Raw genomic sequence first — 27,680 nt, 5'->3', positions numbered from 1 at the left:
AATGACTACAACATTTAAGATATTAGAGTTATCCCTTCCACATTGCAGGGGATAGGGCAAGGTGCTCCCTCAATCTGGAAAATCCATGTAAAATTTTTTGGCCCTCCCTTTATAACAGAGAAGAAGTCTGAATTATTTTATTTTTCTTTCATGGTGTGTTTACAGTACCTTACTGTAAATTTAGTTTAAGTATTTGGTCATAGGTTCTGTGTCATCTGCTGGCCTTCACATATCATCTGCAGTTTCCGCAAAACTCTCCCAAAATTCCCATTTAATTTCTTATGCCAACCTGCAATTTATCAAAAGCATGATGGGGAAAGTCATGATGTGAATGGGATAACTGTACTATCACTTCTTACCATAGTATTGTCTATGTCTATCTCATGTGTGAAAATAGTTGGGGTTTTTGTTGTAGCTATGGTTTGATTTTTGGAGTATGTCACTGATATGAGTCATGTTTCATCTGATAAAGAGTAGTGTGTCTAGGCCTGTGAAAATCCAAAAATAAATTCCAGTGAAAATGGATCTGACCTAATAGAATATGCCCAAGCTAGAACTATACTGGCATAGCTTTTAAAGACTAGGGTCACCTCAAAACAACAATGTAACATTATAAAAGAAAGTTCAGCAGCTGAGCATAAGTTATAATGATGCAACGACAGCTCAGATGGTAAGGCCCAGAGGTCTTTAAATTAAAGGAGATCACCTTAAGAGATCACCTAGATTAATTCCCTCATTTTAGAAATAAGAAAATTGAGGGTTAACAAAACCAAGTGATAAAACCAATATTTTTTTTTCAATTAAGAAGCATTTTTAATCTATCCCACCTACTACCCCTCCTTGAGAAATTTAAAAATAAACCCCTAAATGTAGCTCTCAGAATAGATTTGTCCATTATGTCTCTTTCTGCATTTAAAATACATCACCTCTTTATCAGGAGGTGAGTGGAATATTTCAATTTCATTCTTTTGGATTCATGGTATATCATTGCATTGATCAGAGTTCTAAAGTGTTTCAAAGTTATTTTTCTCTATAACATAATTTTTTTTATTAATTGTTCTCATAGTTCTGCTCACTTGGCTCTGTATCACTTCACAAAGGTTTCCCAACAGTGGTCTGTTTCATCATTTCTTATATGCTCCATCACATTAATATATGACAATGTGTTTAGTCATTTCCTAATAGGAGGATACTCTCTTAGCTTCTAGTTTAGGGTTACAAACATACATACATACATACATACATATGTGTCTATATATACATATAGACGCATATAAAGATGTAGAGAGACAGAGAACTGCTATAAATATTTTTGCATATGTATTTTTACAGATATATTCTTTTCTTCTTTCTTTGATCTCTTTGGGGTATAGATCAATTAGTGGTGCAGGTAAGTCAAAGGGTATGCACAATTTATTACTTTCTAGACATAATTCCAAATAGTTCATATTTTCACCAACAGTGCACTCTGCTGTTCGGTTTTTTCACTCATGTCCAATCTCCATGTCTCCATTTGGGCTTTTCTTGGCAAAGATAATGGAGTAATTTGCCATTTCCTTCTCCAGCTCATTTTTACAAATGAGGAAACTGAGGCAAACAGAGTTTAAGGTTGTCTAGGGTCATGCAGCAAGTGTCTGAGGCCAGATTTGAACTCAGGGAGCTATCTTCTTGACTCCAGGCCCAGCACTCTATCCACTGCCCACCTGGCTGCCCTATAACAGTGCACTAAAACCTATCAGCCAAGATGACCAAGGAAGAAAATGACAAATGTTGTACAGGTTTCGGGAAATTAAGTAGAACATATAATAGTAATATAATAGTGTACTAATGTACCTATTTTCCTTTATCAGAGAAATGTTACAAAAAAAAATTTTCCCAGTTATCTGGTTTCCACATAATTTCTACCAAGTTAGATTTGCTTGTGTAAAACCTTTTTTAATTTTATATAATCAAAACTGTCCATTTTATTTCATATGATGCTATCACTGGTTTAGTCATAAAGTCTTTCCACATCCATAGATCTGAAAAGTAACTTTTTTCCTTGCTCCTCTAAATTGTTTATGATGTGACTTTTTGTATGTCTTTTGTATCCATTTGGAGCTCATAACAGTGTATGGCATGAGGTGTTACCTTAAACCTACCTTCTGCCAGTCTATTTTTCCATAAGTTTTTGTTAATGAGTCCTTACACCACTAAGTAGATTCCCAAACTTTATGCTACCGTGTTTGTTTGTTGTATATCTTTATGTTCCACTGTATGCACTAGTATGTTCCTAGTATGTTCCACTGATTGCCCTCTCTTTTTTTAAAAAAGAAGTACCAAATAATCTCAATGACACACTCATAGAGTATAATATGTTTAACCATTTCCCAAGAGACTGACACTCCCTTTAATTTCCAGTTCTTTACTACTTCAAAGGGAGCAGCTATAAATATTTTTGCACCTATGAGTCCTTTTCCTTGTTCTTTTATCTCTTTAGGGTAACAGAGTCGGAGTCGGAGGGTAATAGTAGTAAAGTGTCACCAGGTCAAAAGGTATGGCACAATTTAGTGATTTTTAGAGCATAGTTTGAAATTGCTTTCCAGAATGACTGGACCAAATCATAATTCCACCAAGAGTGTATTAGCATGCCTATTTGCCTACAGCTCCTCCAATATTTGTCATTTTCCTCTTATGTCATCTTTGTTAATCTGATGAGTGTGAGATAGAACCACAAAGTTGCTTTAATTTATATTTTGATAATTGTTAGGTTTGAAACATTTTTGTATGGTTATTGATAGTTCAGATTTCTTCCTTTGAAACTGCTTGTTCATATGCTTAGACTATTTATTGGGAAATGTTTTTTTTATATTTTTTTATCAATTTTTTGGACATAAGACCTTTATCAGAGAAACTTTCTGCCTCATCCCTTAGAAAGGTAGGAGAATTTCTCTCCTTGCAACTAGCTTGCTGACCACAAAATAACAAAAAACCTTCTTTAACAAGGAAAGGAAATTCATCGTATAATCATCAATTGTAGGACAGTAACTCAAAGTCTTAAAAGATTCTTTAATGAATACTTCCCAGTGTCACATTCTGAGGCATATGGAAGTTTCTCACACCATCATGCCTTACTTCTACAAATTCTATTCTGTGTATTTGTCTCCTGTTAGAATATCAGCTCTAAAGGAGTATGGATTGGTACATTCTTTGTATATGTATCTCTAGGACCTGGTACATAGCAGACCCTTAGATACAGGATAGTATGAATGTTCCTCAGGAGGCCATGGCTGCTACTCAGCAAAAAGCAGAAAGTATCTTATACACATATATCCCAGCCCTCAACCTCTGTCCTGCTTGTCCCAAATCTTTTAAACATGGATATCTTGAACTGAGATTCTCATTTATGTTGTTGCTCAATTTCAGAAACTTCCAACTCTTCATGACTCCATTTGGGGTTTTCTTGGCAAAGATACTTGCATGGCTTGCCATTTTCTTCTCCAGTGAATTGTACAGATTTCCTCATCTAAGGCAAAGAGGGTTACGTGACTTGCCCAGCCAGGGTCACACAGCTATCAAGTATCAGAGGCTGCATTTGAACTCAGGTCTTCCTGACTCCAGGCCTGGTATTCTATCCACTGCACCACCTAGCTGCTGTACATTTATATAACACAGCCCAAAAAATCTAGGGAGGGAGCGGATACAACAGATTAAATCCTAGACATTTGCAACACTTGTGTTTAATAACTCTCTCTTTCACTCTTCTCTGGGAAGCAATTTAGGGTTACAACTAACCTCTCATCTCCATCAACCAATAATTCTCTGAATCTTTAAGCATTGAATAGTATGGCAGTTGACTGGCTGTATACCCCTGAATAAATTGAAAAAAGCAGCATGATACTGTAGAATGAGTCATGGATTTGAAGTTAGAGCATTTTGAGTCTTCTATAACTGCCTATGTGACCTTGGAAAAGATAGCTAACTTCTCTGGGCCTCAGTTTCCTCATCTGTAAAATGAGAAAGTTGGGCTACATAATCTCTGAAATCCCTTTCACTTCTGAATCTATGATCCCATTATTCTTGAAAAATAGGGAATTTTGCTCAATGTATGAGGAAAGAGATACTAATGAAGACCATCAAGAACTTTGGGGAAAATTTATAGCCTGGTACAAGTATATAAATCCATCAAAAGTAACTTCTACAAATCAAGAATAAAATTCTTAATATACTTTACCATTTCTTGACTCATATGAGTTAACATAATTATTTTTAAATTTCATATATTTTTCATATTACATTCATTTTGGTTTTACTTCATATTCATTCATTTCCAAATGTATCCTCTCCTTTCCTCCCCAGTGAATCATCCCTTTCCAAAAGAAAGAGAAATAAAACATTCTCACATAATTAACCAACACATGGACTGTATCTAACAGCATACAATATTCCATACTTTATAGTTCCCCTGCTTCTTCAATGAAGAGAGGGAGGTATATTTTCTCAGCTATTCTTGAGAGCCAAGCTTGGTCATTATAATTATGCAGCATGCAATTTTGGTTATCCTTTTCATTTACATTACTGGAGTTTTTATGTATATAAGTTCCTTAAGATCAGGGACTGTCTTTGTCTCTTTTTTGTATCTCTGGTGCTTAATAAATACTTATTGACTCACTGACTTAGGTTAAGAACCCCTGATTTTGAGGATATAATTCTTTGCTACAAATGTTGGGATGGGACAGAGGAGGGAGACAGAGACAGGGGTAAATTTAGACAATGTAAAAACAAAAAAAATTAAAAACATTTTAAAAAAATAAATCTAAAGACATATTAAGAATCATTCCTGAAAATAGGATGGAATTAAATTACCTTTACTCAATTCATGTGGACGTGCTTTGACCAGGATCAAGCAGGCTTCTCCCATTCTAATCCAAGCAGTCCTCTATCTACTAAAGAAGAAAACAAGAGGTAAAGGGACAGAGGAGGAAATTGGAGGAGAAACTATGCTTTCTGGATCTGAAACTCAGTATCACATCTGAGAACCAGTGGAAGTACTACCTCTTTTTATGAGACAATTCAATTTGAGGAGATCCAATCCTGTTATCAACAAAAAGCCCTCTCCTTAGTCACCACTGCTCTCTTTTCTGAAATACATTGTTTTGACTGGAGAGAGAAAAGTTTGTTCAGTACCCCCAATACACTCACACCCAAAGACACATTTTACTAGCAAGGCAGTATCAATATAACATGATCCTCCTGACAAGGAGAGCTAAGAAGGGCCACTCTAACATCTCTATGTGTTACCTTAGAAAGACATGCTATCAGAGATGGTTCTAAGGCAGCACCCTCTTCGTTCAAGTTTGATGTTTAGGCAAATAAACACTCGAAAGTCACTGAATGGTTAACAACAGCAACATAGCAAGGCTGTGCAATAAGAATACAGTGGCACTTAGCCTTACACCACAGTTTGGTCTTGTGCTCTTTCATGACAGAGATATATGTAGAAGCATTCTTTTTGTTTGTTTGTTTCCTTCTGATTTTACCCATTTTCCTGACATCTTCCTGCCTGGCTTTGCAAAATATTCTCATAGCGGTATCACTCCCCAAATCTCTTATTTCCTGTTATTTGTTTGCTTTTTAAAGAGATTTATCCATTCTACCTAAGGTGTTTTACACACTCTCTTGTTATTTTTCTATGTAACTCACTATTTTCTCACCCTTTTCCTCATCATTTTCTCACCCTTTCTTCTCTCTTAATTTTTAAATCCTGTTGATTCTATCTCCACAATATCTCTTATATCCATACCTTCTTTACTACTCATTCTGTAGTCACCTTAGTTCAACTCATCTTCACCTCTGCTCCGGACAGCTACAAAAAGACTCCTAACTGGCTAACATAGATCTGCCTTCAACAACTAATTCATTTATTCAACAAGCATTTCTTAAATGCCTACTATATGCCAGATACTGTGCTGAGGTACAAAGACAAAAAATGAAACAAATCTCTGATATGTGCACAAATTAGGAAAAAAAACATAAAATATGCACTCATTTTCAGTGGAGGAATTATTGTAGGCTTTCTGTAGACCATGACATTTCTACTGCCCTCTGAAGGAATCTAGGCAGTCTATGAGGCAAAAGTGAGCAGGAATTACATTTGGGGCAACACAGATAGCCCATGTAAAGCCCATGCATCCATGAGGGATGGACTGTCCTGTACAGTAAACAGAAAGTAAGTCCATTTGACAGAAACAGACTGTGTAAATAGTATGTATAGTACAATATAGTAATCAAAAGTCAACATTACCTAGCAAAATAAAACAAAAGGACATCATTTAGGTTTGGGTTGTTTTTTTTTAATTTGTATCAAAAGAACAATAGTAATGTCAGTGTCCACAAGTCCTTGGAAAAATACCATCTCCAAAGCAATTATTTCCTTTTTTTAACCACTGACTGAGGATTCCATTTGAATATGGTCCAAAGTGTACAAAAAGATACTTATGTTAAGTGGATTAAATAAAAAGAGCAGTTCTCTTAGTTTGCTTACCACAAATAAGACTGTTAGTTTCAGGGAATAAAGATTCTTCCCTGAAATTGTTTTTCTTATGTTAAAGAAAAATTGATTAGATTTTTGATTCAGATGAGTTCAAGGACTTCAGGATAAAACATTGTCATCATAATTTTCTTATTAATATTTTATAACACAACTGAGATGGATCATGTTATCCATAGATATCCTTCTATATTCTCTCCTTTTTTCTGCATACTCTCTTCACTTTGTAATGAAGTTTTGTAAACTCTCTTCATTAATTCCAGTATCCCATTTTACATCTGCACTCCTTGATCTTAGAATGTTTGTGATCAGTAGCAAGGCACAACCAACTAATTGGTTCAGAAATATGGAGCTTTCTATACTTTGCTTTAATACATCAGATGTGGCAAAACAATAAGTTGAAGTGAACTATTCCAGATATTACAAATAGTATGCCAAATGGCTTAATATTCTTGAGGCATTGCCTTGAATATAACAGGTTATATCAGATAGGAAATAGAAAACTATGAAGTGGGTGGAGACAAAAGTCCAGTGTTCAAACACAGCTGAGTCTCCAGTTTTTTAATCTCTTGAACAATAAAGCCTATAAAGATAAAGGGAGCAGTCTGGAGTCTGGGTGGTCCAATTAAGGGACAATTGGAACTTAAACCTAACTTTATTCTGCTGATCAACTGACAAGTAGGTTGTCTGATCTCCTGAAGGTATAGCTATTAAAATGCATGCTCTGAATTTATATATATATTATCTTAATATAGAATATCCTAATAACTCATCTGAAGAATGTACTTCCTGTTCTTTGTTCATCCCAAAAAATTTTATCATGCAGTGCAACTACATCTTTATCTCTAATTGTTGTGTATACTGCAAATGAATTGTTTTAAAGTTCAGAAAATTCCTTGATTCCCTCCTTTCTTACCAAATATCTAACATTATTCCAGGAGCACTTATGAATCAACTAGACTGTCTCAGGGCCCTGTTCTCACCATTGAGGACCATTCAAACTCATATGCATCTATAAGCCCTGAGTCAAGATCCAGATTCCTTTAACAGCAATATAGGCAGGGAAGGAACATTATGAGTAGCTTAACTGTCAGCCTGAGAACCTCAATGTCCTTTGATCAAAGGGATCTCTGTCAAGCCAGAGTTGATGCGTGATAACATATTTATGACCCATATCTGGTGATTCAAGATATCTTTGTCCTCAAAAAATATTCTTTCCAAATGGAGTGTCTCAACCTGTTAGGCAACCACACTCATCAGTGAGTAAAAGCGTATCATCATATAGTTTCCTAGTGCAAAAATGAGATGAAACTCTCTCAAACTTACCTAGAACTAATTCAGTTGTCTGATTGTTCCAGTAATCTCTTTCTAGGCCTTTATGTATAGCTAGATGGAAGCTGCAGTATTGGCTATCCAATGAAATCTAATTTACCTCTCCAAGAGAGGCAATAAAAAGATGCTACTCAAGGCTCTGAGTTGTGCCATTTGGGGGTAATTGTCCCCGAGGAACTATGAGAGTTTAGGGAAATAGTGGGCAGTTAAAGAAAGGATGATTTTTGTAATCCTTATTTATCACCATCTATCTTCTTTCCCAGTTTTAGATTATGTAGTAAGATAATGCCATTCCACTTAGGTCATTAGGTCCATGGCTATATCTATTTCCTGTCTATCTATGGCAACAATTGTACATCAATCATTAATTTATACAAATATGTATACATGCCAAATCCCTTCTTGCACACAACTGTGATCACTGAGTTAGGGAGTGGCAGGTGAAGGCACCTAACAATAAAGGTAGCTAGCTCCTTCCAAACCTCAATAAATATAGATCTCACATTTCTAGTTAAATCTTTCCCAATTCCCTCCAGGAAAAAACTCATGAGGATGAACCATTTCAATTCTCTTAGGGACTGAACATCTTTTTACTGAACAAATTTCGTCAGAGACACATATAAAAGAAAAAAGTGAACAAATATTTTTCTTTCACTATCTCTCTGTCTCACTGCCTCTGTCTGTCTTTCTCTGTCTCTCTGTCATTCACTCTCAGCCAGCAAACCCTCCTTCGTACAACCAACATTCAAAATCTTATTCTCAGAGGGATTTAGATACTACAACAATCACAACCTCTCTACCCCGGAGTTGTCTCTGTTCTTTTTGGGGGAGGGAAGAGGGCATTGGCCCAGTCTCTGTGGCCTTTTCCTTCAAACTCTGTTATAGCAACAATTTCTTTACAGTGGGATATGTGACCCCAGCATTGAAGACCTTGCCCTTCAACAGCAGCTTTGGTGATGAACAGTATTTAGCTGCAGAATCTTTAAGCAGCGTTTTTGTGACTATTTTGGAGCTTGCTTTGGCAGTAGTATAAACTCTACCTCATCTCATATTCATAATCATGACATTTCATCATTTGAATATAATCAATTTGTATGTTAGCAACAACAAAAACACTCATCCTGTATGCTGCCTTATGTATCTTGACTGGTTTTCCAATATTATGTAACTGGTGAATAAGGAAAGTACAACAACTGGGCTATGGAAGGAAATTTTCTCCCTCTTGGTTCCCCTGACTTCTTTCAAGTCTCAGCTAAAATCCCACCTTCAGTAAGAAGACTTTCTTGATCCCTCATGATATTCTGAGTTTATCACCAATTGACATTTATGTATATATGTATATACACATACATACATATATACACACTATATATATATATATATATACACATAAATATACACATACTAGATATACACACACACAAATATACACATACATACATACAAAAACACACTATATACACACATGTATACATACATATACACACACTATAGATATACATACATATACACACATATATACATATACACACTATAGATATACATATATGTGTGTGTGTCTTATGCTTTACATGTTGTCTCACTCATTAGACTATGAATTCCTTGGAGTCAGGTGCTCTTTTTTGCCCTTTTTTGTATCCACAGTGTTTCACACAGTGCTTGGCACAGAATAGGTACTTAATAAATGCAGATGCAATTTCTCTTTTGGCCAAATAAACCATTTATCTAATTTGGTTTCTTAAGAATTTGCAACTTTATAGTCTGTCCTAATCTTCCTTTTTCTTTTTAAAAATTCTTTTTGAATTTAATTCTTTTTGTCACTTTGTTTCTAATTTATTAGACAATTAAATCCTTCAAACCACTCAGATTAGTCCACTTTGGTCAAATAAATCAAATTCTTCCTGCCAAAAAATGAAGCATTGTCTTTTCCACAAAAGTATTTGGCTTGCTTTGTGTATGAAGCACCTCTTTTCCTCAAGGAATAATAAGAATTTAAAAGATAAACTTTCTCTTCCAAGTTGAAGAGAAGAAAAAAAGTTAAAGGACACTATTTGTTGATAGGATACTTATTCACAAGATAAAACTTCCTGCTGTTTCAGTTGTTGTCATTTGAGTCACACGTTCAACTCTCTGAGACCCCATTTTGGGGTTTTCTTGTAAAGATACTAGAGTAGTCTGCTATTTCCTTCTCCAGCTCATTTTACAGATGAAGAAACTGAGGCAAACACAGTTAATGACTTGCCCAGGATCACACAACTATTAAGCGTCTGAGATCAGACTCTGGTCCTCCTAAATCCAGGGCTGCTGCTCCATTCACTGTGCCACCTAGCCACCCCCAGACTGTTTGAGAGGCTTTTCTAATTTTGGAGTCATTTTTAAAAAATCTTTTAAAACTGATTTCAATTTTCTTACAGGCCAAGCACCTTTTTTACTGAACAAATTTCATCAGACAAAACCTTTTTTTTTTTTTACCAGCAATCTCTCATTCATAGAACCAAAAAAATTTTGACTACACATCTGGATAAAAACATCCTTCTTTTGAAACTGTTTGGTCTAGTCATCTCTAGTAAACTCAATTTGTCTGGTCATCTCTACTAGATTCAATTTGTCTAAGAATTTGCAAGTTTTATTTCAATAGTGGATAAAATATAAAATATTGGCATTTTTGAGGATAGAACCATTTTTATGCAGAGAGGTTGTATATCCTATCCTGAAGGCTCTTCCAATAACCTGAAAAAATCTGATTCACCAGCTTGGGGAAGCTGACCCAAAATCTTAATTTCAAAGGAACCTGGTTCTAAACTTTATTGTATGTGAGGAACATGATCTAAATTTCACTCCCGTGAAAAGTCACCCGATAGTACTTACTTCTCTGCTGTGTTTCCTACATTCCTTATCAGCACTTTATCTAGACAGTCTCACCTGTTTAGGGGGAGAAAACAGAACTGGTTACATATACCAGTTAGGCCAAATTTGCCACCACATGCCAGTTTGGAAACACTGGACAGAGAGCTACAAGTTTCATGAAATTCCCAAAATAGCTGGCAACATTTAAGCCCCTGCTTACAAACTTGGACCATTAGCCTAAGGCTTGGTCTTTGTCCAAACCTAAGGAAAAGGGTAAAGAAAATATTTTTGTCATCATGTAATGGGATTAGGCCCATTTCTTACTTTTGGAAAATGCTTGATCCTTTCTCTAAAGGATCACAAACTGTATAGTGTGGTTTAGTGTCAGACCCACTATAGGAAGGGCTTATCCAGTGCCTGGCATACAGTAAGCACTTAATAAATGTTTACAGGCCGACCAACTCATTTGGCTTAGAACTTCCAATGTATAACACACAAGACATCTACAGATATGAGCATGGGCAGAAGCACAAATACCTTTTCAAATACCTTTTAGGGTGTCTGACAGACTTGGTCAGATTCCATGAGACTTAATACAGGGTCATCAAGATTGGGCAGCTCTAGTCCAAAAACAAATTAGCAATAAACACCTCAAAATTCCCTTGTGGCAGTATTTGATATCATGTTTGTATACAAAAGGAAGATCAGTTTTGCAGCATTTCTGAATTTGTCATAAAGTTTTAAGTGATATTGTTCTGAGCCTCCATCCCATCATCCAGGTGTGACACATGGGAATTCTGGTGACCTTATCCCTGGGAGTAATGACATAAGCTAGTCTATTCAGTCCTGTGACGTCTATGCCTGAACGAAAAACATGACTTCTTCAAGAACTTTAGTATTTCTGCTTTACAGATGAATTGTTCAACTTCCCTGATTGTGCTAAACCCTACCCCAAAATCGAAAGCAGCTCAGATAGCAACCACCAAAGATACCTATAAATGGTACAGAGATAACTACTCTTGCATGCATAAATGTGGTCAAGTATTCAGAATTTCTGCTTTAAAAGACCCTCAAAGAAGATAGTGAACCAAGCCTAAAGGGCTTTCTTGTTTATTTATCCAGATAGAAAACCTTGGCTGTCTATCAACTGTTAACTCCCAGACACATGTTTATCCAGTGTTTCCGGACCTCACCTCACATGCATGTACACTGACCTACAATCCGTGAACCTTAACGCATTAAGTTATAGTTATTTTAGTGTGTAGTACTCTTTTCTCTAGGTTTTCCGGACACTTCTCTCTCCTAGTTCTGCTACATGTCTGGCCACTCCTGATTCTCCTTTGATGGATTTTTAGTCATTTTGCCACTAACCGTGATTGTCCACCAAGGCTCTGTCCGAGGCTTTCTACTCTTATCTCTCTATACTGTACTGTTTCATTTGGTGATCTTGTTAGCTCCCACAGATACCATCATCATCTCTAATTATATAGCCCTAATTTCTTTTCTAACCTCCAGTCTCACATCTACAACTGCCTATTGAACATCTCAAACCAGATATCCTGTAGACATCTTAAACTAAACTTGTCCAAAACTGAACTCATTATCTTTCCACAGCTTTGAGTTGTCATGTAATGGTAACAAGCTCCAAATCAATTCAATTAGTCTGACTTAAAAGTCAAATCCTCAAAAGCATGAAACCAACCATACAGTGAGTAATATAATCACAACAATGTATAGAAGTCACCTAAATATGTAAAGAAGTAGCCTCCAGATGTGCAGGCATTAAGACAGATAACTTCAAAGTGGACAAATGACAAGGTAGGCAATTATGATTGATTTTTGTGACTTGGTGATAAATCAGATCCTAGGGAAAATAAACCATGAAGGAGGCAGTAAGGCCAAGCAACATTGCTAGAAATGACTTGGGTTTTCAAACTTGAATAAAACACCAGCTTTTATGTCACAAAAGCTACAAAAGAAAGACTGGACTAGCATGTAATCTATTAGTCACTTAGGCATATTTTCACCTTGGCCAATAAGGTTAGCATTCCATTTACTGTAGCTGGTAAGATTTATTAGAAAAAGCAAGTGGATGCCAATAATCTAGTTTCTTTTTCATAATACTTGCTTCCTGTTTTTGTTCAATTGCTATAAATAATTTACAACTACTAAAAGTGAAAGTGAAAAAAGAGGTTGAGTGGGTAGGGGAGATACCCCTTAGCTACATTTTGTGACTGAAACACAAACCCATAGTCTTTTACAGTTTTTTCTATTCCATCAATACTCCACCCTCATATGAAAAAATTCAGAGTAAAGCTAAGCTCATGAATTTACACACCAGCTGCCAAACTGTCCTACCTATTAAGATCATTAGATGGGTTTGTGGCCTAGAAAAGTTGGAGATGCAGGGGAGTAAGAAGAGTTGAAGAAATCAGGGTATTAGCAATGGAAGGAAGGTGAAAGAGACCAGAAATTCCCTTTTCCTGACTCCTACTGATATTCTACTTGCTATGGACCATGAAGTTGTGTCTCCGAGAATTTAAGAATTCTGGGAAGTTCATGTTTTCTGGGAATGATTGTGAAAGAAAAGGAAAGCCATTTTGAGATGGTATTGATGCAAAGATTCAAAATGTCCTCTACAGTGATTCTCTTGCCCCAACCTACTGTTGTCTTTTTCTTGAACTCAGACTAGGATCACCAGAACTAGCCTAGTTCTGGGTCTGATGGTATATGGCTGGACAGTAGTCCAGGATAAGTGAGAGTGAGAGCATTTTCATTTTTTAAAAAATATTTTTAAAATTTTATTTTTCCCCCAATGACATGCAAAAACAATTTTTAACATCTGTGTTTTTTTTAATTTTGAGTTCCAAATTCTCTCCTTCCTTCCCCTCCCCCTCCCTGAGATGGGAAACAATCTGATATAGGTTGTACATGTGTAATCATGTAAAACATATTTCCATATTAGTCATTTTGTGGAAGAAAACAGAATGAGAGCATTTTAAATTTAGACACATACGTTTTGAAAACTCCAGACAGAGAGGAGCTTGAAAAAAATTCTAAATAGTTACCAGACTAACTGACTAAAGTGACACACAGCCAGAAACGTTTACTGTTCGTGGTAGGTATACCCATTTCTTGGAAATGTGGTAAGGAAGAGTCCTCATGTTACTGAAATCAATGTGTAACATTTCCTGGAAGCTTGGGTTGAGTATGCTCAAGACTTTCCAAGCAAAGCAGGAAAAAACTGGAGCTAGAAGGATTCAATTTGGATAGCCAGAAACTTTAGGTCAGTTGGGCAGAGGCAAGGGTGCCACACAGGGCAGGGTCCAAATCAAAAGTGTAAATTGGTAGCAAAGAATCAATAGAATTCAAAGAGCAGATAAAGAGATGCCATACAGGGTCAGACTGAAGTTTCAGACAACAATGAGAATCTAAGTATAACAAAAACATGGTTCTATCTGTCACATTGCAGGCACTGGAGTACTTCCAATTTCCCCTAAAAATACTTTTACTAGGTAGCAAGTATTCCACCACTGCTAGTGCTATTTATCAGTCAAAAAACTAACATATTAAGTCCATACTAACAGCTGTGCCATAGGCACTGAGGATACAAAGAAAGGCAAAAGATAACTCTTAGGGAGTTCACAATTTAATGGGACAGACAAGATGTAAACAACGAAGTACAAACAAGTTACATGCAGGACAGGACTGGGAGTAGTCTCAGAGGGAAGGCACAAAGATTAAGAAGACTTGGGAAGCCAGGAAGTTCAAAGGCAGAGGTGGGGAGGAAGAGCATCTCAGGCATGAGAGGCAGAAACATTTAGCCAGGGAGATAGAATATTTATTGTGAGAGAGGAATAGCATGGAGAACAGTATAGAGTATGTGTGTGTGTGTTGGGGTCAGGGGGTTAGTGATGTAAGAAAACTAGAAAGGTAGGAAAGTAATGAAAGCCTTTGAAAGCCAAAGAGAGGATTTTATATTTTATTCTAAAAGTAATAGGGTGCCACTGAGGGTGACTGTATGGGGGAAGGCAGTGGTGTGGAGATGGATTGGAGAGAGGAAAGACTTGTGGCAGGAAGATAGATTAACAGACTCAGTAGTCCAGGTTTGAGGTGATTAGGGTCTGCATCAGGAAGGTGGCAGTGTCAGAGGAGAGAAAGAGGCAAATATGAATGACAGGTAGAATCAGAAAGTTTGAACATGGTGGGGGGAGAGAGAACAAGGAGTCAGGTGACAATTAGGTTGTGAGCTTGGATGTCTGGGAGAATGGTGGGGCCCTTAACAGTAATACCTTCTACCTACAGATTTCATTCTTCTCTCTACAACTAAAATATGGTTTCTCAGACTGGGACTCACAAGGTACTAATACCTCATTGAGGTTAGCACAGGTCTGGTCCTCGGTTTTGTCTTCTGAGGGACTTGACTTAGCCAGTAAACTCAGAGGTTGTTTAGTTCCAAGTTTATGTTAACCATACAATATTGGTTTATAAAAATGGAATACCAACTTTTACAATGGTAGTTAGATCTGGCAAGATAATTATCATTGCACAGAGCAGTGACTCTGGGTAGTTCTACTCAGGAGACCAAACTATAGATCATAAAATTTTGGTGGCATAGAATTAGAACAAAAAAAGTTAAATGTTAAGTGAGATTTCCATCAAGACTTGTTAGCTGGTTAATCAATCTTCTCCATCCTAGGACTTTTTTTGTAGGATTCCTTTTACCTAGGAACTCCTTGGGTAGGGGGTCTTGACCAGCAAGACCCTCTGTTTTCAGAAGCAATGAATGAGGCGGGAGGCAGGATGTAAGGCAACTCCGTTTATTCAACTTAGGGTCAGGGTATTTAAAGGCTGTAATCACAATCACGTGCAGGCTGAGCTCATCCCATTACTTCACCATCCCATGACTTACCCACATCCTTGTACCCGAAGCAAGTAACGAAGCTTATCTTGCTCCTGAAGCTAGTTCCTGCGTTCCCAGGCCCAAGTGCAACTTTTCTACAAAGAACGTCAGTATCTGCAGGAACATCAGGTTCCAGGGTCATGGAGAGCCTCTGCCAGGGTTTGTGTAAGCACAAGTCCCATGGGAACAGGCTTTGCCTCAGCTATGGCCTTGATCACAGGACTCGCACTCCCCTTAGCCCTCTACATCTCCCCCTTTCTTTTTTTGCAAATGCAGATAATAAAGTTGGGTATGAAAAAAGTCATCTGGGAATAGACAAACCTCACAATGGGAGGCCCACAAAGGAGCGGTAAGATAACTGTTACAAGCAAGGGTATCATGGACATGAGCCAACATACAAGTGATTCAAGGGGATTTACATTTCTGAACCATTTCCATATTTCTTCAGCTGTCATATGTGGATTCAGCTCTTCTTCCACAGCCTTATTAATGTTTATGGCTAATTTATGGAGCATATCAATATCTAATGCCATCGAACTGTTTTCCCATATTCCATTGAGGTGATTTCTGATACTTGTCCAATTATAATTACTACTATTATACTTCCCTGGGGTTACACAAAAGAAGTTATATCTATAATCGCACTTCATGGCTAATCGTGCTTCTAGGATGTCCAGGTCAGCTCCTATTGCCTGAACAGTATCTTTTAAGGCATTAAGTTCTTCAGACAATTGCAGATTATTTTGGATTGGAGCTCAAACCCTCTGCTCAATTTATACCATTTATAGTATATGCCCTTCCTTCATATCCCATGGTGGTGTGTCTACCCAATCTGTTGTTTGGTTTTTGCAAGGAAGGAGTGATGGCCTAATGAGCTGGGATCCTGATAGATAAGTGCAGTCAATCCCAAGGTGGGGGCTATTTTCTATTTGGTCCATCATAACATAAAGAGAATTAATATCTAGGATGACATTCAAAAAAATTGAGAGTATTGAGAGTATAGATATGTCTGAGTCTAGGATACACGATTGGTCAGTGAATAGTAAATGTCATTTTGACCCAGCACATAGTCAGTTCAGTACATAGCTGGCAGTTGAGTCCTGTAGGTGCAGCTGACTACTACAGGAGGAAGGGAGATAACGGTTGTTGCTAGGGCAGGCTGTGTCCTTGAGGGAGAAACTGCCTGAGATAGTATTTTGAGGCTAGAGAGAAATATGATTTTTAAATGTGATTTTAGCATTAGGGCCCAAGTACATGCATCCAAACACCCCATCATTCCCCCCTTTTTAAATAGATGAAACCCAAATCTTTTGGGGTAAGGGACGAAGGTCTCAGTTTCTTCAATTGCTTCCCTCTGGGAGTGGACGTAGAGCTGTCCCTGCCTCACAGGGTCCCAACAGTGGAAAGGTCTTAGCCAGTGGGACACCAGGTCCAGAGGGTGATGGGTCATGGACAGTGGGTCATATACAGCCAGAACAGTCATCTGTAAAGTGGAAGACACTAAGCCTAGAGGAGACAAATCTGGAAAGGAGGTTAAGCAAACAAAGGCCAAAAAATGACCAGAAAGGGTTAAAAATGGTAGTTACATCATTTTTCTCTCTTCTGAAAATACTTCCCCATACCTTCTCAACATACTTAAACCCTCTGAGACTGGCACAAAAGTACCCAGAGCAACTATCTGGGGATAGGAGGGGCTTTGATGACCCCCATTTGCCCCAACTTTTTATCTGCATTCCATAGTTTCAAGCAAACCTGGTATGTACCCAAATCCTTTGAACCCATCATTCAGACTGCTTCACCGTCCTCAATCTTTCTACCATAAACAGGATAGCTCACAAGTTATTACTCTTCACTAGCATAGCTGTATTTCCTTAAACAAAAGAGGTTCCTAACTTGAACTTCACAACTGAATAGATTTTCATTGATGTTTCACAGACTTATTTATCTCTTTCTAGATTATATTCATTCTGGAAGAAAAACTTTTAGAAATGAAGTTATGAATACATTCTCATGTGAATTTCAACTGTTGCTTATCAAAACAGCAAGATCTTTTCTGCTTCATAGATTATTACATATTAATTTTAGCAATACCATATCTTGAAAATGAAAATTTAATTGGTTTGGTTGGAAACACTTCTTCCAGAAATGTGTCTTCTTCCTTTAAAACACTGCAAACTTTATCCTGATTTTGAGAGTCACTAAACATTTATAAAGAAAATTAGTTGAAACCTTTTACAATGATAGTTTTATTTTCACTTTGAAACAAGAATAAACCTTTTAAAATTAAAATTCATTAAAATTTAGTTGGTACAACAATATCTTCAAGTAATAAGAATTCCTAAAATATTTGAACAAACCAAATTCTTAATTATTACAGTATTCCTAGATACCACAAAATGCTTTAGTGAAAATGCATAATGGAATTTCATGTTGGTAACAGTAAGACACTGATTACAGAAAAACACTACTGCTTTTAAAATCCTTTTAAACAATGGGGACATCTTAAAGTGAGTCTTAAGTAATTTACATAAATTTCAGAACATGTTCTAATTTCAGATAAAAATAATATTAGTTTTCCCAGTACAAAAGGGATCACATATTTTTCTGGTCACTTGCTATTGAGCATAGAAAGTTGCTGTGGAAGGAAAAAGTAGGGACATGTGACATACCAAATATGACAGGATAAAACATCCTTGACTTTGTTTGAATTCAGATAAGAGCAAAATTCTCCAATCATGCAGTGCCCCATGTCCAGTTCATGGTCACCCACTTCCCCTAAACTCCAGGAAGAAAACAAGGGCAGCATTTTTGGTAAAGTGGGCTTTCCACATAGCATGGCGTATGTCGGTCAATGCATTGCTTAGAGCCTTGAAAAACATTTTTAAAATAAAGGGTAAAAGGCACAATAGCAATAACAAAGCAAGAAAACTAGAAACAATGGTAGAGAGTATCTTTTCTGCCCAAGAGGCGGGATTAAGCTTTTTAAAGAAATCAATAATATCTTGAGCGGTCCTATCAGGCATCAAATCTACTTTTGTAGCACCATTAATTTCATTGACTAGATGAAACAAATAGTCAATAGTTAGTGTATGATTTGAAGAGAGTGCAGGAACACATTCCCTCTGAATAACTTGTGGTAGTTCTCTCAGATACTGATTTAATATAAGCAGCTATTCCCCAAAAATAGCTATGGTCCCAAATGCTTTGTACCTTACACAGCAAGTTTCACCAATCATAGCTTAGAGTTGCAATAAGCAATGAAGATTTACCAGTACTCACACACATAAGGGATTCCATGTAACATTTTTCTTTCTCAAATTTAAAACTTGTCCCGCTGTAAAATCCACACACAATGAGCCATTGACAATGTTAAGTTTTAGCATTAAAGCAGTAACTCCAAAAATTTAGTTAACAATCTTACATAAAACTCTTATAAATGATAGCCAGATTGTTTTAGCTGTAACGTCTTTAACAGCCAAGGATGAAAATACCTGGTTTTCTAAATGGCAATTACAAAACATAAGACAGGGTTGCAGGACTGATAAAATTTAAAATAACTTAACTTGTTTTACACAATATTCCCAACATCTTTAGTTTCAACAAAATTCAGATTTAAAATTGCTTTTTCCAACACCATTTCTGGATTCCCACAGTCACTCAATTTTGACACTACGAGAGAATTTTATTACAATTTAGAAACACAATAGTAACCCAAACAGTGAAGTTTAGGTGCCATTATTTACATTTCTGATATAAAAATTATTAATAGAAGACTGGGCTTACTAAATGTGGAGGCTGGTTGGCTTGTGATCTCGTACTGCCCTGGTCCATCCCCTACTCCAGGGAGGATGACTTAAATTCCCTACTATATTTGAGCACTCTCTTCCTTTGCTCTAATCTGGGATGAGAAGAGTTAACAGAATCTACTAAAATGTTTTTAACTGTCCTAAATATTCACTGCAGTCCTAGCTTGATGGTTGGAGTTGGGACTACAGGGTAAAAAATCTTAATGGTTCTAACTTTTTCTCAAGTAAATTTCGCTTCTGTGTCCACTCCTTAAAAACTTTTTTGAAAGAGATAGCTGTGAATCTGCCAGTGGAAGTAAGGGAGACTCTGGAACAAGATCCAATGGCACCTAGTCCCCTCCTTTCCACTGTGGAGTTTAAAGCTTTATTTCTGAGGTGTCTTTTCTCATATTCCCAATTTGCCTTAGTGCCAAATAATATAACAAATGCTGACCTGTCTTAAACATCCAATTAGGAGTGACATCATTCGCTTAAAATATGACCAAAATATGACTACCTTTCGGTTGTTTCCCATGAAAGAAAAACTTTTCCCTTTTTGGTGAGGCATGAGATAATTAAAACACTAGTCCGTTTGCCTCCGTAATATGAGGGGAAAAGTTTCCCCGATTTCTTGTCTGTCTCCCCACCTTCACAACCTGGCCAGGGTTAGAAGGTAGAAAGAGAGAGAGAATTTTACCCACAACTTTCCAACAATTTTCAAAACTGTTATGCTTACCCTTAAGGTAGTACCTATGTTGTTCTGCTAGTGGGCTTTGATTACAGCCCCTTTTAAAACTGCACATACATTATTTCTTTGTAAAATGTTTGACCTGAAACTGCCTTTAGGAGTCTTATAAACTAAATAATGCAAGATATGTTTTTCTCCTCTCTCATTCTCTTCCCTGATGCTGCAGCCATCGGGGGGGGGGGGGGAGGGAAAGAGATAACTGCATTCCAGCTAGCCAAATGGCACCAGCCCTATTAACATACAAACACATGCACACAAAATATATAAAGACAGAACACATATACAGACAATAAAAAATCCAAAAACTGAGGAAAGATTGTCAAAAATCCTATGCACAAATTAGAACTTTGGCTTGCTTTCATTCACTGTGCCCCAAACATCTTTTGTATATTCAGATTTCCAAACTAAGTAATCTCGTCCTTCAAGAGTGGTTTAGCCATATTGCACCAATCAGTGGGACATAGGGCTGTCTGAGAAATGCTGTCTAGAAGGGATTGAATGTAAAGACTACCTGGTCCATAATTGGTTAATTTCTTTAAGAATTTACAATCTAGAGGAGTGTGGGCTCTTTCCTTACTGCCAGAACGTGCTTCTCCCATCTTTACTTTCGTTTTGCCAAACGTCCTTGTGTTAAAGCTGCTTTTTGTCCTACTGGCCTTGAGACTGCTAGACAGCTCAATTCAGCCAACTGGCCTTGAGACTGCTAGCCAGCTCAATTCAGCCAAGTGGCCTTGAAACTGCTAGCCAGCTCAATTCAGCCAACTGGCCTTGAAACTGCTAGCCAACTCAATTCAGCCTGGTGAGATATCTACAACTGGTGAAGTATTTACAACAAAAATCGCCTTTATAGAGATTCTTGATCCTTTTCCTTGAATTGTGTTTGTCCCCTGCTTCGGAGATGCTTTTACTATCACCAGAACACTAACACACCTCCCGGTAAACCTGCTGAAATGAGTTGCTAGTGCCTGAATGAAACTCAAGACAGAGTGAAAGGAAAGTGTGTCTTGAGTCTTCCCTTTACCTTGACGCTGTCTCAGTGAAAAGGTACGAGGTTGCCAACTACTTCCTCCCTGTTCTTCCTCTAACCCCATCTTTATAAGATTATACATAAAAAAGGTTCCTGGATCAACCTTCCCGGGGTTAGAGAGGTCATATTCTGTCAATTGCTCTCCTACTATTATCCAAGGCTCCAACGTTACTGGAGGTCTCTGGCTGACCCAAGGGGATGCCACTTGTACTGTCTCTATAAACTGTCTTATCTTTGTAAGCTGCACTGTTCAGCCTTGCTTCTTAAGGATCTTATATATGATCCACACGAAAGTATCCATATCGGATATTTCAGTGACAGAAGCTGTCAGCCCCATGATGAGAAGCTTTTTCTTACCTCACTGAAGGATACTTACCCCTTCAGGTTGCTCTTGGAGACTCAGGATCCATGAGCTGACTTCTTTCTCTTGTGATTGGTCTGGTTGCGCTCCTCCGGATCTGTCTTCCCTCGTCTGATTGACTAGGGGCCTCAAAAGGTACGAGGGGGTCTTCTTCGAGCCCAACGTTGGGCACCAGTTGTAGGATTCCTTTTACCTAGGAACTCCTTGGGTAGAGGACCAGCAAGACCCTCTGTTCTCAGAAGCAATGAATGAGGTGGGAGGAAGGATGTAAGGCAACTCCATTTATTCAACTCAGGGTCAGGGTATTTAAAGGCTGTAATCACAATCACGTGCAGTCTGAGCTCATCCTATTACTTCACCATCTCATGACATTATTTCACCATCCCATGACTTACCCGCGTCCTTGTACCCGAAGCAAGTAACGAAGCTTATCTTGCTCCTGAAGCTAGTTCCCGAGTTCCCAGGCCCAATTGCAACTTTTCTGCAAAGAACGTTAGTATCTGCAGGAACATCAGGTTCCAGGGTCATGGAGAGCCTCTGCCAGAGTTTGTGTAAATACAAGTCCCATGGGAACAGACTTTGCCTCACCTATGGCCTTGATCACAGGATTCGCACTCCCCTTAACCCTCTACACTTTTTGTCTAGTAGAACTGTTACTGATCATTAAAACACCCTGAACTATTGTTCAGGATAAACACTGCATAAACACTAACCAAATCTTACTTTTGGGATCTCTTTTTACTAGACTTCATGCATGTCTTCTCCATTTTCCTATCCTACCAGAACTTCTGTATGCCATAATCTCGGATTTTTTACAGCTGACCACTTTATATTAATTATATGTTAGATTCTTCCATTAAAGTCTGATGCCTCATTGTGACATGGAGAGAAATGAGTTCTTTTAAAAAGAAAAACGTTTTATTCATTATATTTCATTTTACATCATAGATTATGGAGTCATTTCTGGAAAAGCCCCTCTACTCCACCCTCCCAGAAATGGAACTAGCCCTTTTACCAAAGAAAAAAGGTTGGGGGTTTTTTTAAACCTTATATAGTGACTAACAGTGTACTCAATGTCCCCAGGCTCTCTGCTGAGAGGAGGGAGCACCATTTCATTATCTTTTCTCTGGGACCATTCTTGCCTTTTAAATTGCTCAGAGTTTGGGGGTAAGCCTGAATTCTTAAACATGCAGCAGATCAAAAGCTCAGATATGCTTAGGATATGGGTTGTTAGATTTTTTTTCAACCATAAAAACTCATAAAGACCCGTAAGGTTAAGAGTTTTGTGATCTATTTCAGTAGAGTGCCTATACCTATTAAATTACAGTTACTTGAAATCTCTAGGTCTCAGCTTTCATTTGGTGCCTGAAAGGGTTTCATATGAAAATTCTACGGGCACATCCCTACACATTTAGTACTTACAGAAACTTGTGATCTATCTATACCTCCCATCTCATCTGAAAAGCCTGGGATACCTTTCATGTCTCTAAGGCTCCCTTCCCTTCTCCTTGTTTTTGTTTTGTTGTTATTGTTGTTGTACTTTTTTCTCTTACTATCCCACTCTTTTACTCTTATGCCTCTTGGCTAAATTACAGAGAAAGTATCTATATACTTTTTCCTTTCCTGTTTCAATAATTTATTCTCCCTAAAATACTACATTCTCTTTTGCTTATTCCCCCAACCAAAAATAAAATAAAAACAACACTGGAAGAAGGAGAAATGATCTTTATCTATGTGTATATGTTTGTATTCTTTTTCCTTGTGGAGTCATGAAAAGAGCCGTGGACTGAAAATTTAGGTCCTGTCACTAACTTCACTCTCTGGATTTCCTTATCTGTTGAAATGAGGCAATTAGATTAAATCATCCTTTACATCCCTTCCAGCTCTGATATTCTGATATACTAATGATTATCTTCTTAGACAATAATCCCTCATTAAGTATTTTTTTAGGTGTGGGTTCAGGGAGACATTTGTACTGAGGAACATCATATATCTGAGATTACCTTTTATTTATACTTATAATAAAATATATAAGCTGGCGAATGAACTTTCTCTACTCTAGAAGAATGGAGGATAATAGAATATAGGTATAAAGAAAAGTTAATTTCAGAGGGAAGGCACTAGCCTAGGAGATAGTGAAGCCAGCTTCCACCTTCTAGAAATCTTATCTTCCTTAGAAAGCCTTCAGATTGTATCGATATTCATTAAGGGTTTATAGTTTTCTTTCTCTGTTTTTGTTCTCCCTGCTTTAGGTATCCAAACCATATTTGTGTCATGAAAGGAATATAGGTAGAACTCCTTTGCCTATTTTTTTCAAATAGTTAATATAGTATTGGAAATAAATGTTCCTTAAATATTTGGCAGAATTCACTTGTGAATTCTTCTGGTCCTGGGGATGTTTTTCTCAGGGAGCTCATTTATGGCTTGTTTCATTTCTTTTTCTAAGATAGGTTTAAATATTCTATTTCTTCTGTTAATTTGGGCAATTTATATTGTGAAGGGAGCAAATAGCTGAGGAGTAGGAAGAGGACATGTATAAATGGGATCAACAATAGGGTGATTGAGATGTGTGGGATTATATAGAGCTCTTTCTACCACAGACACTCAGAGAAGAATACAATACCAAGAATAAGCTGGTTTCAAATTGTAAAGGATTTTCAGGATCTTAAAGATAAATTAAATCTTTGAATTTATCATGACACAAACATTGTTTTGTGTTTCTCTTCCAGTGAGTGTTTCCGCAATTATCCTGGCAGTTATTTTATATTTAGTATATGTGTGCCACATCAGAAGAAGGTAAGTAGCACAAAAGAAAAATAGCAGAATTCATTCTTCATTCCATATAAGAGAAATTAATTCCCTTATCAGAAAATGAAGAGTTCTGTTTCCTTGATTCCATTGCCAGCCACCAAGATAGTCGCAGGCTGTTATCCTGTTGTCGCTCATTTAATAGAGCTCCAGAGTGGAAGGTGTACCCTGCTCTGATCTCACTGTCCCCAGATAGGACCACATGAGTACAAAGGAGCTGTTTGGTCCTACTTCCCTTGCTAAACACACTGTCAAATTCACAAGTCAAAAACTATTTCAATATGACTTGGCACTTCTCCGCTTTCCTCCAAAGAGGTAAAAATACATTCACAGGTATTATTAACTCGTATCTTCAGTTCATCTCCAGGAAAAAGGTTATCCAGGCCATTGGCCCACATTTTGGGGAGTGAAGGTCCCTTTCAACTATGAATTAAGGAATTAAGATGGGCTATTGAAAACCAAGGAGTAGAATAGATTTTTTATGCTTCAGTATTTCAAAATAGCAACACTATTATACAAAATATTATTCTATAATACTTTAGACTTCTTTTCAGCATCCAGCATAATGCTTTACACATACGAAAAGGACAATAAATACTTATTGATTTGAGCTCAGGGAATACTTGATTTTCTGACAGTAATGAATTTTCTGCTCTGCAGGGATCCAGTCCCAGAACACTCAATTGAGATGGAAGAGATGCCAATGAGAGAGGGAATTGACAACAGAGAAGATGATGTAGACTGCTAACTACAGAACCTACATAGCAAAAATGGAAAGATAAATTCCTTTTATCCATCACTCTTATGTAGCAAGATCTGGGTAAAGAAGTCACATTGACCTTAGCAGAAAAGAGCTTTCTTTGGCTTAGACAAACAAGAAGAAACAAGTCAGAATGAAAAAATGTAAGCATTGCCTTTGAGGAGGGATACACAGCTCTTAACTTCAAGTCCCTTATGTATCTGTTGAGTACCCTAACAACAGGATGGAATTTGACTGGAAAAGATTCTCCTTGGGTACACAGGTGCACTTATAAGACACAGGGCAATTAAGAAGTACATTGTGGGAAAGTTTGACAGGCAAAAGTTCAACTCTCCAGATCTTCATTAGTAAGCACTTACTTTATTTGACTGTGTCTGGAGATTGAAAGGAACCTGAGTATTTTTTCAAAAAAAAAAAAAAAATCCAGCCTACAAATGACAAACAGAACATACACCTATGGCAGTAATTACCTGTAACTCTTCCCTCTGAAATGTCTGGTTAAAAGATTTATTTTTGAATGAATAGCGTAAACATTTCAATGCCTAAAAAACATAACTCCTGATAGATTGTGTCCCTTAAAATGCACTGTAAGAGAGTCATTGATCAGGCAGAAGAGAAATGTGCAACTTTCGGCATAAAAGAATCCTTTTGACTGATGACTTTGGGATCAAAATAGATGATTTACTTATTTTATATGTGTATATTCTAGTTTACATACTTGTTTGAATGTATGTAATATGATGTAAGATAAAATAAAAAATTATAATTTAATTTTTTAACATAAAAGTGAGCAGAATAATGTTTAAAGATTAAAAAGTATATTATGAGTGAAGGAAGGAAAAGTAATGGAGAGAGTATAAGCTCTCTGTATTGAGTACTTTGTTGTTGTAATATAGAAAAGGGGAGGGTGGTTGGAAGGAACCTTAGGGTTCCTCCTCCACATTGGTGTTCCCCTCTGCGGCTCCTCACAGCACTGCTTTTTTCTGAAAATGTTGGAGCAAGACCAACGTCCTAGCAATATTATCTGTCTCCCACAAGGACTTACACACTTCCCATTTTGTTACTATTCATTTCTCTCTCCTTCTTATCTAGTTGTCCAGGGTTCCCAATTAGCATCTCTTCAGTTTCCATTATTCTTAAACTACTACTGCTTCCCCATCAAATTTCCATTACCTTACCATGATGTTTCTTAGTTTTCTATTGTGGAAGAACACAGATAAATTCAATTACGTGTTAATGACAAATATAAGTTATGTACCTTATATCTTCAAAATTCATTTGTAGTACAAGAATGAGACCGAGACAAGTTGGTAAGTCTCTGATATTTTCTGAGCCAACCCAATACAGTATTATAGGAAGGAGCCTTTGGTTGCTGTACTTCCCCACCCCCCACAAGTACAGTGGCATTGGGTGTCCTGTTAACTATCTCATAGAGACTACATTTATCAAATGGTCTAGATCTAAGGCTTAGCAGGGGTAAAGGAAGAGTTTTAGGCCAGGGAATAGATATCTAGCTCCTCAGAGAATTTAGCAAGGCAGGTTTTAAAAAGTATCCCATTAACTCTTTGAACCATTCCTGATGACTGGAGGTGACATAGGCATAATGGAGGTGCTGAGCAGTTGACCAGGAAGAAAGCAACTTAGATAATGAAACTACAGTGAAATGAGTGCCTCTATCACTAAGTATTTCCTTAGGAACCACCCCACCACCACCATAATGGAATGATTTTTTCTAAGGACTTTTTTACCCCAGAGGCTACCCCAGAAGGGACCACTTCTACCCACTAGGAGAACATACAGACCATAACCAAAACATATTTGTAACCATGAGTGGTTGGCACTTGAATGAAGTTGATTTTCATTTCAAAGGTTTCAAAGTACCCATCTGAGAAAGGAAACTGCCCACAGGCAGACTTTAGAGACTTAGATGCACTGTGCTTAGGGCAGGTGGGACACATCTCCTAGGCAGTGACAGCAGCCTTTAAACCACCACCACCAATATTTTCAGGCAAGCTCCACTAGCTTGTGGAGTCCTCAATGGCTGAATAAATGGAAGTGTTCCATCATAGGTAGGGATAAATTCTTAGGGAGTACAATAAATCCATTTGGGCTGACCCATAGTTCCATAGACTTTTGAAGCTTTTCTTACTTTGTGATAAGCATTCTTTTCTGGACTGTGGCTATTTCTTCTTTTGTTGGGCTAAGAGGTTAAGGCAGGCCTTCAAGGTGAGATGCATATGCTAAAACTTGTGAGGCAAAGTGAAAGTTCCATAGGGACCTGTATTATAGGAGCCAGGGTCTCAGGAGTTTGGGGAATTAAAGCTGTGGTTTTAGCTGCCTGGTCAGCCAAGTCATTTCCATCGGCACAAATGCTGTTTTCTAGGCTGTGCTCTGGAATTTTAATTACAGCTATGGCTTGGGGAAGCAGCAAATAATCTAACAGACAGGAAACCTGTTTCCTATTTTTAATGACTGTCCTGAGGTGAAGCCCCGATATTTCCATAACATCCCATGTACTACCCTAATGCATACCTGCTGTCAGTGTCGATGGTCATCCTTTTTCCTTTTCCTAATTTACGA

The 27,680-nt window shown here is 37.4% G+C and overlaps 1 protein-coding gene across 3 annotated transcripts in view; it reads left to right on the top strand.

Moving 5' to 3' along the window:
* IL15RA (interleukin 15 receptor subunit alpha) overlaps positions 1 to 25,886 on the top strand; it is a 49,440-nt gene extending 23,554 nt beyond the window's left edge. For 2 of the 3 annotated variants that reach the window (XM_072654235.1, XM_072654236.1), the window contains exons 6-7: positions 24,262 to 24,328; positions 25,001 to 25,886. In XM_072654235.1, the coding sequence (XP_072510336.1) occupies positions 24,262 to 24,328; positions 25,001 to 25,088 (155 nt within the window). In that variant the 3' untranslated portion in view covers positions 25,089 to 25,886. Of the gene's footprint in view, positions 1 to 2,479; positions 2,535 to 24,261; positions 24,329 to 25,000 lie in introns of all 3 variants that reach the window. The other variant, XR_011977093.1, reaches the window with a different exon arrangement.
* The last annotated feature ends 1,794 nt before the right edge of the window (positions 25,887 to 27,680 follow it).

Source organism: Notamacropus eugenii, chromosome 3 (assembly GCF_028372415.1).
Source record: "Notamacropus eugenii isolate mMacEug1 chromosome 3, mMacEug1.pri_v2, whole genome shotgun sequence".
NCBI classification, from domain to species: Eukaryota; Metazoa; Chordata; class Mammalia; order Diprotodontia; family Macropodidae; genus Notamacropus; species Notamacropus eugenii.
Note: the sequence above shows the minus strand (reverse complement) of the source record. Positions and strands in the feature narration are given on the sequence as shown.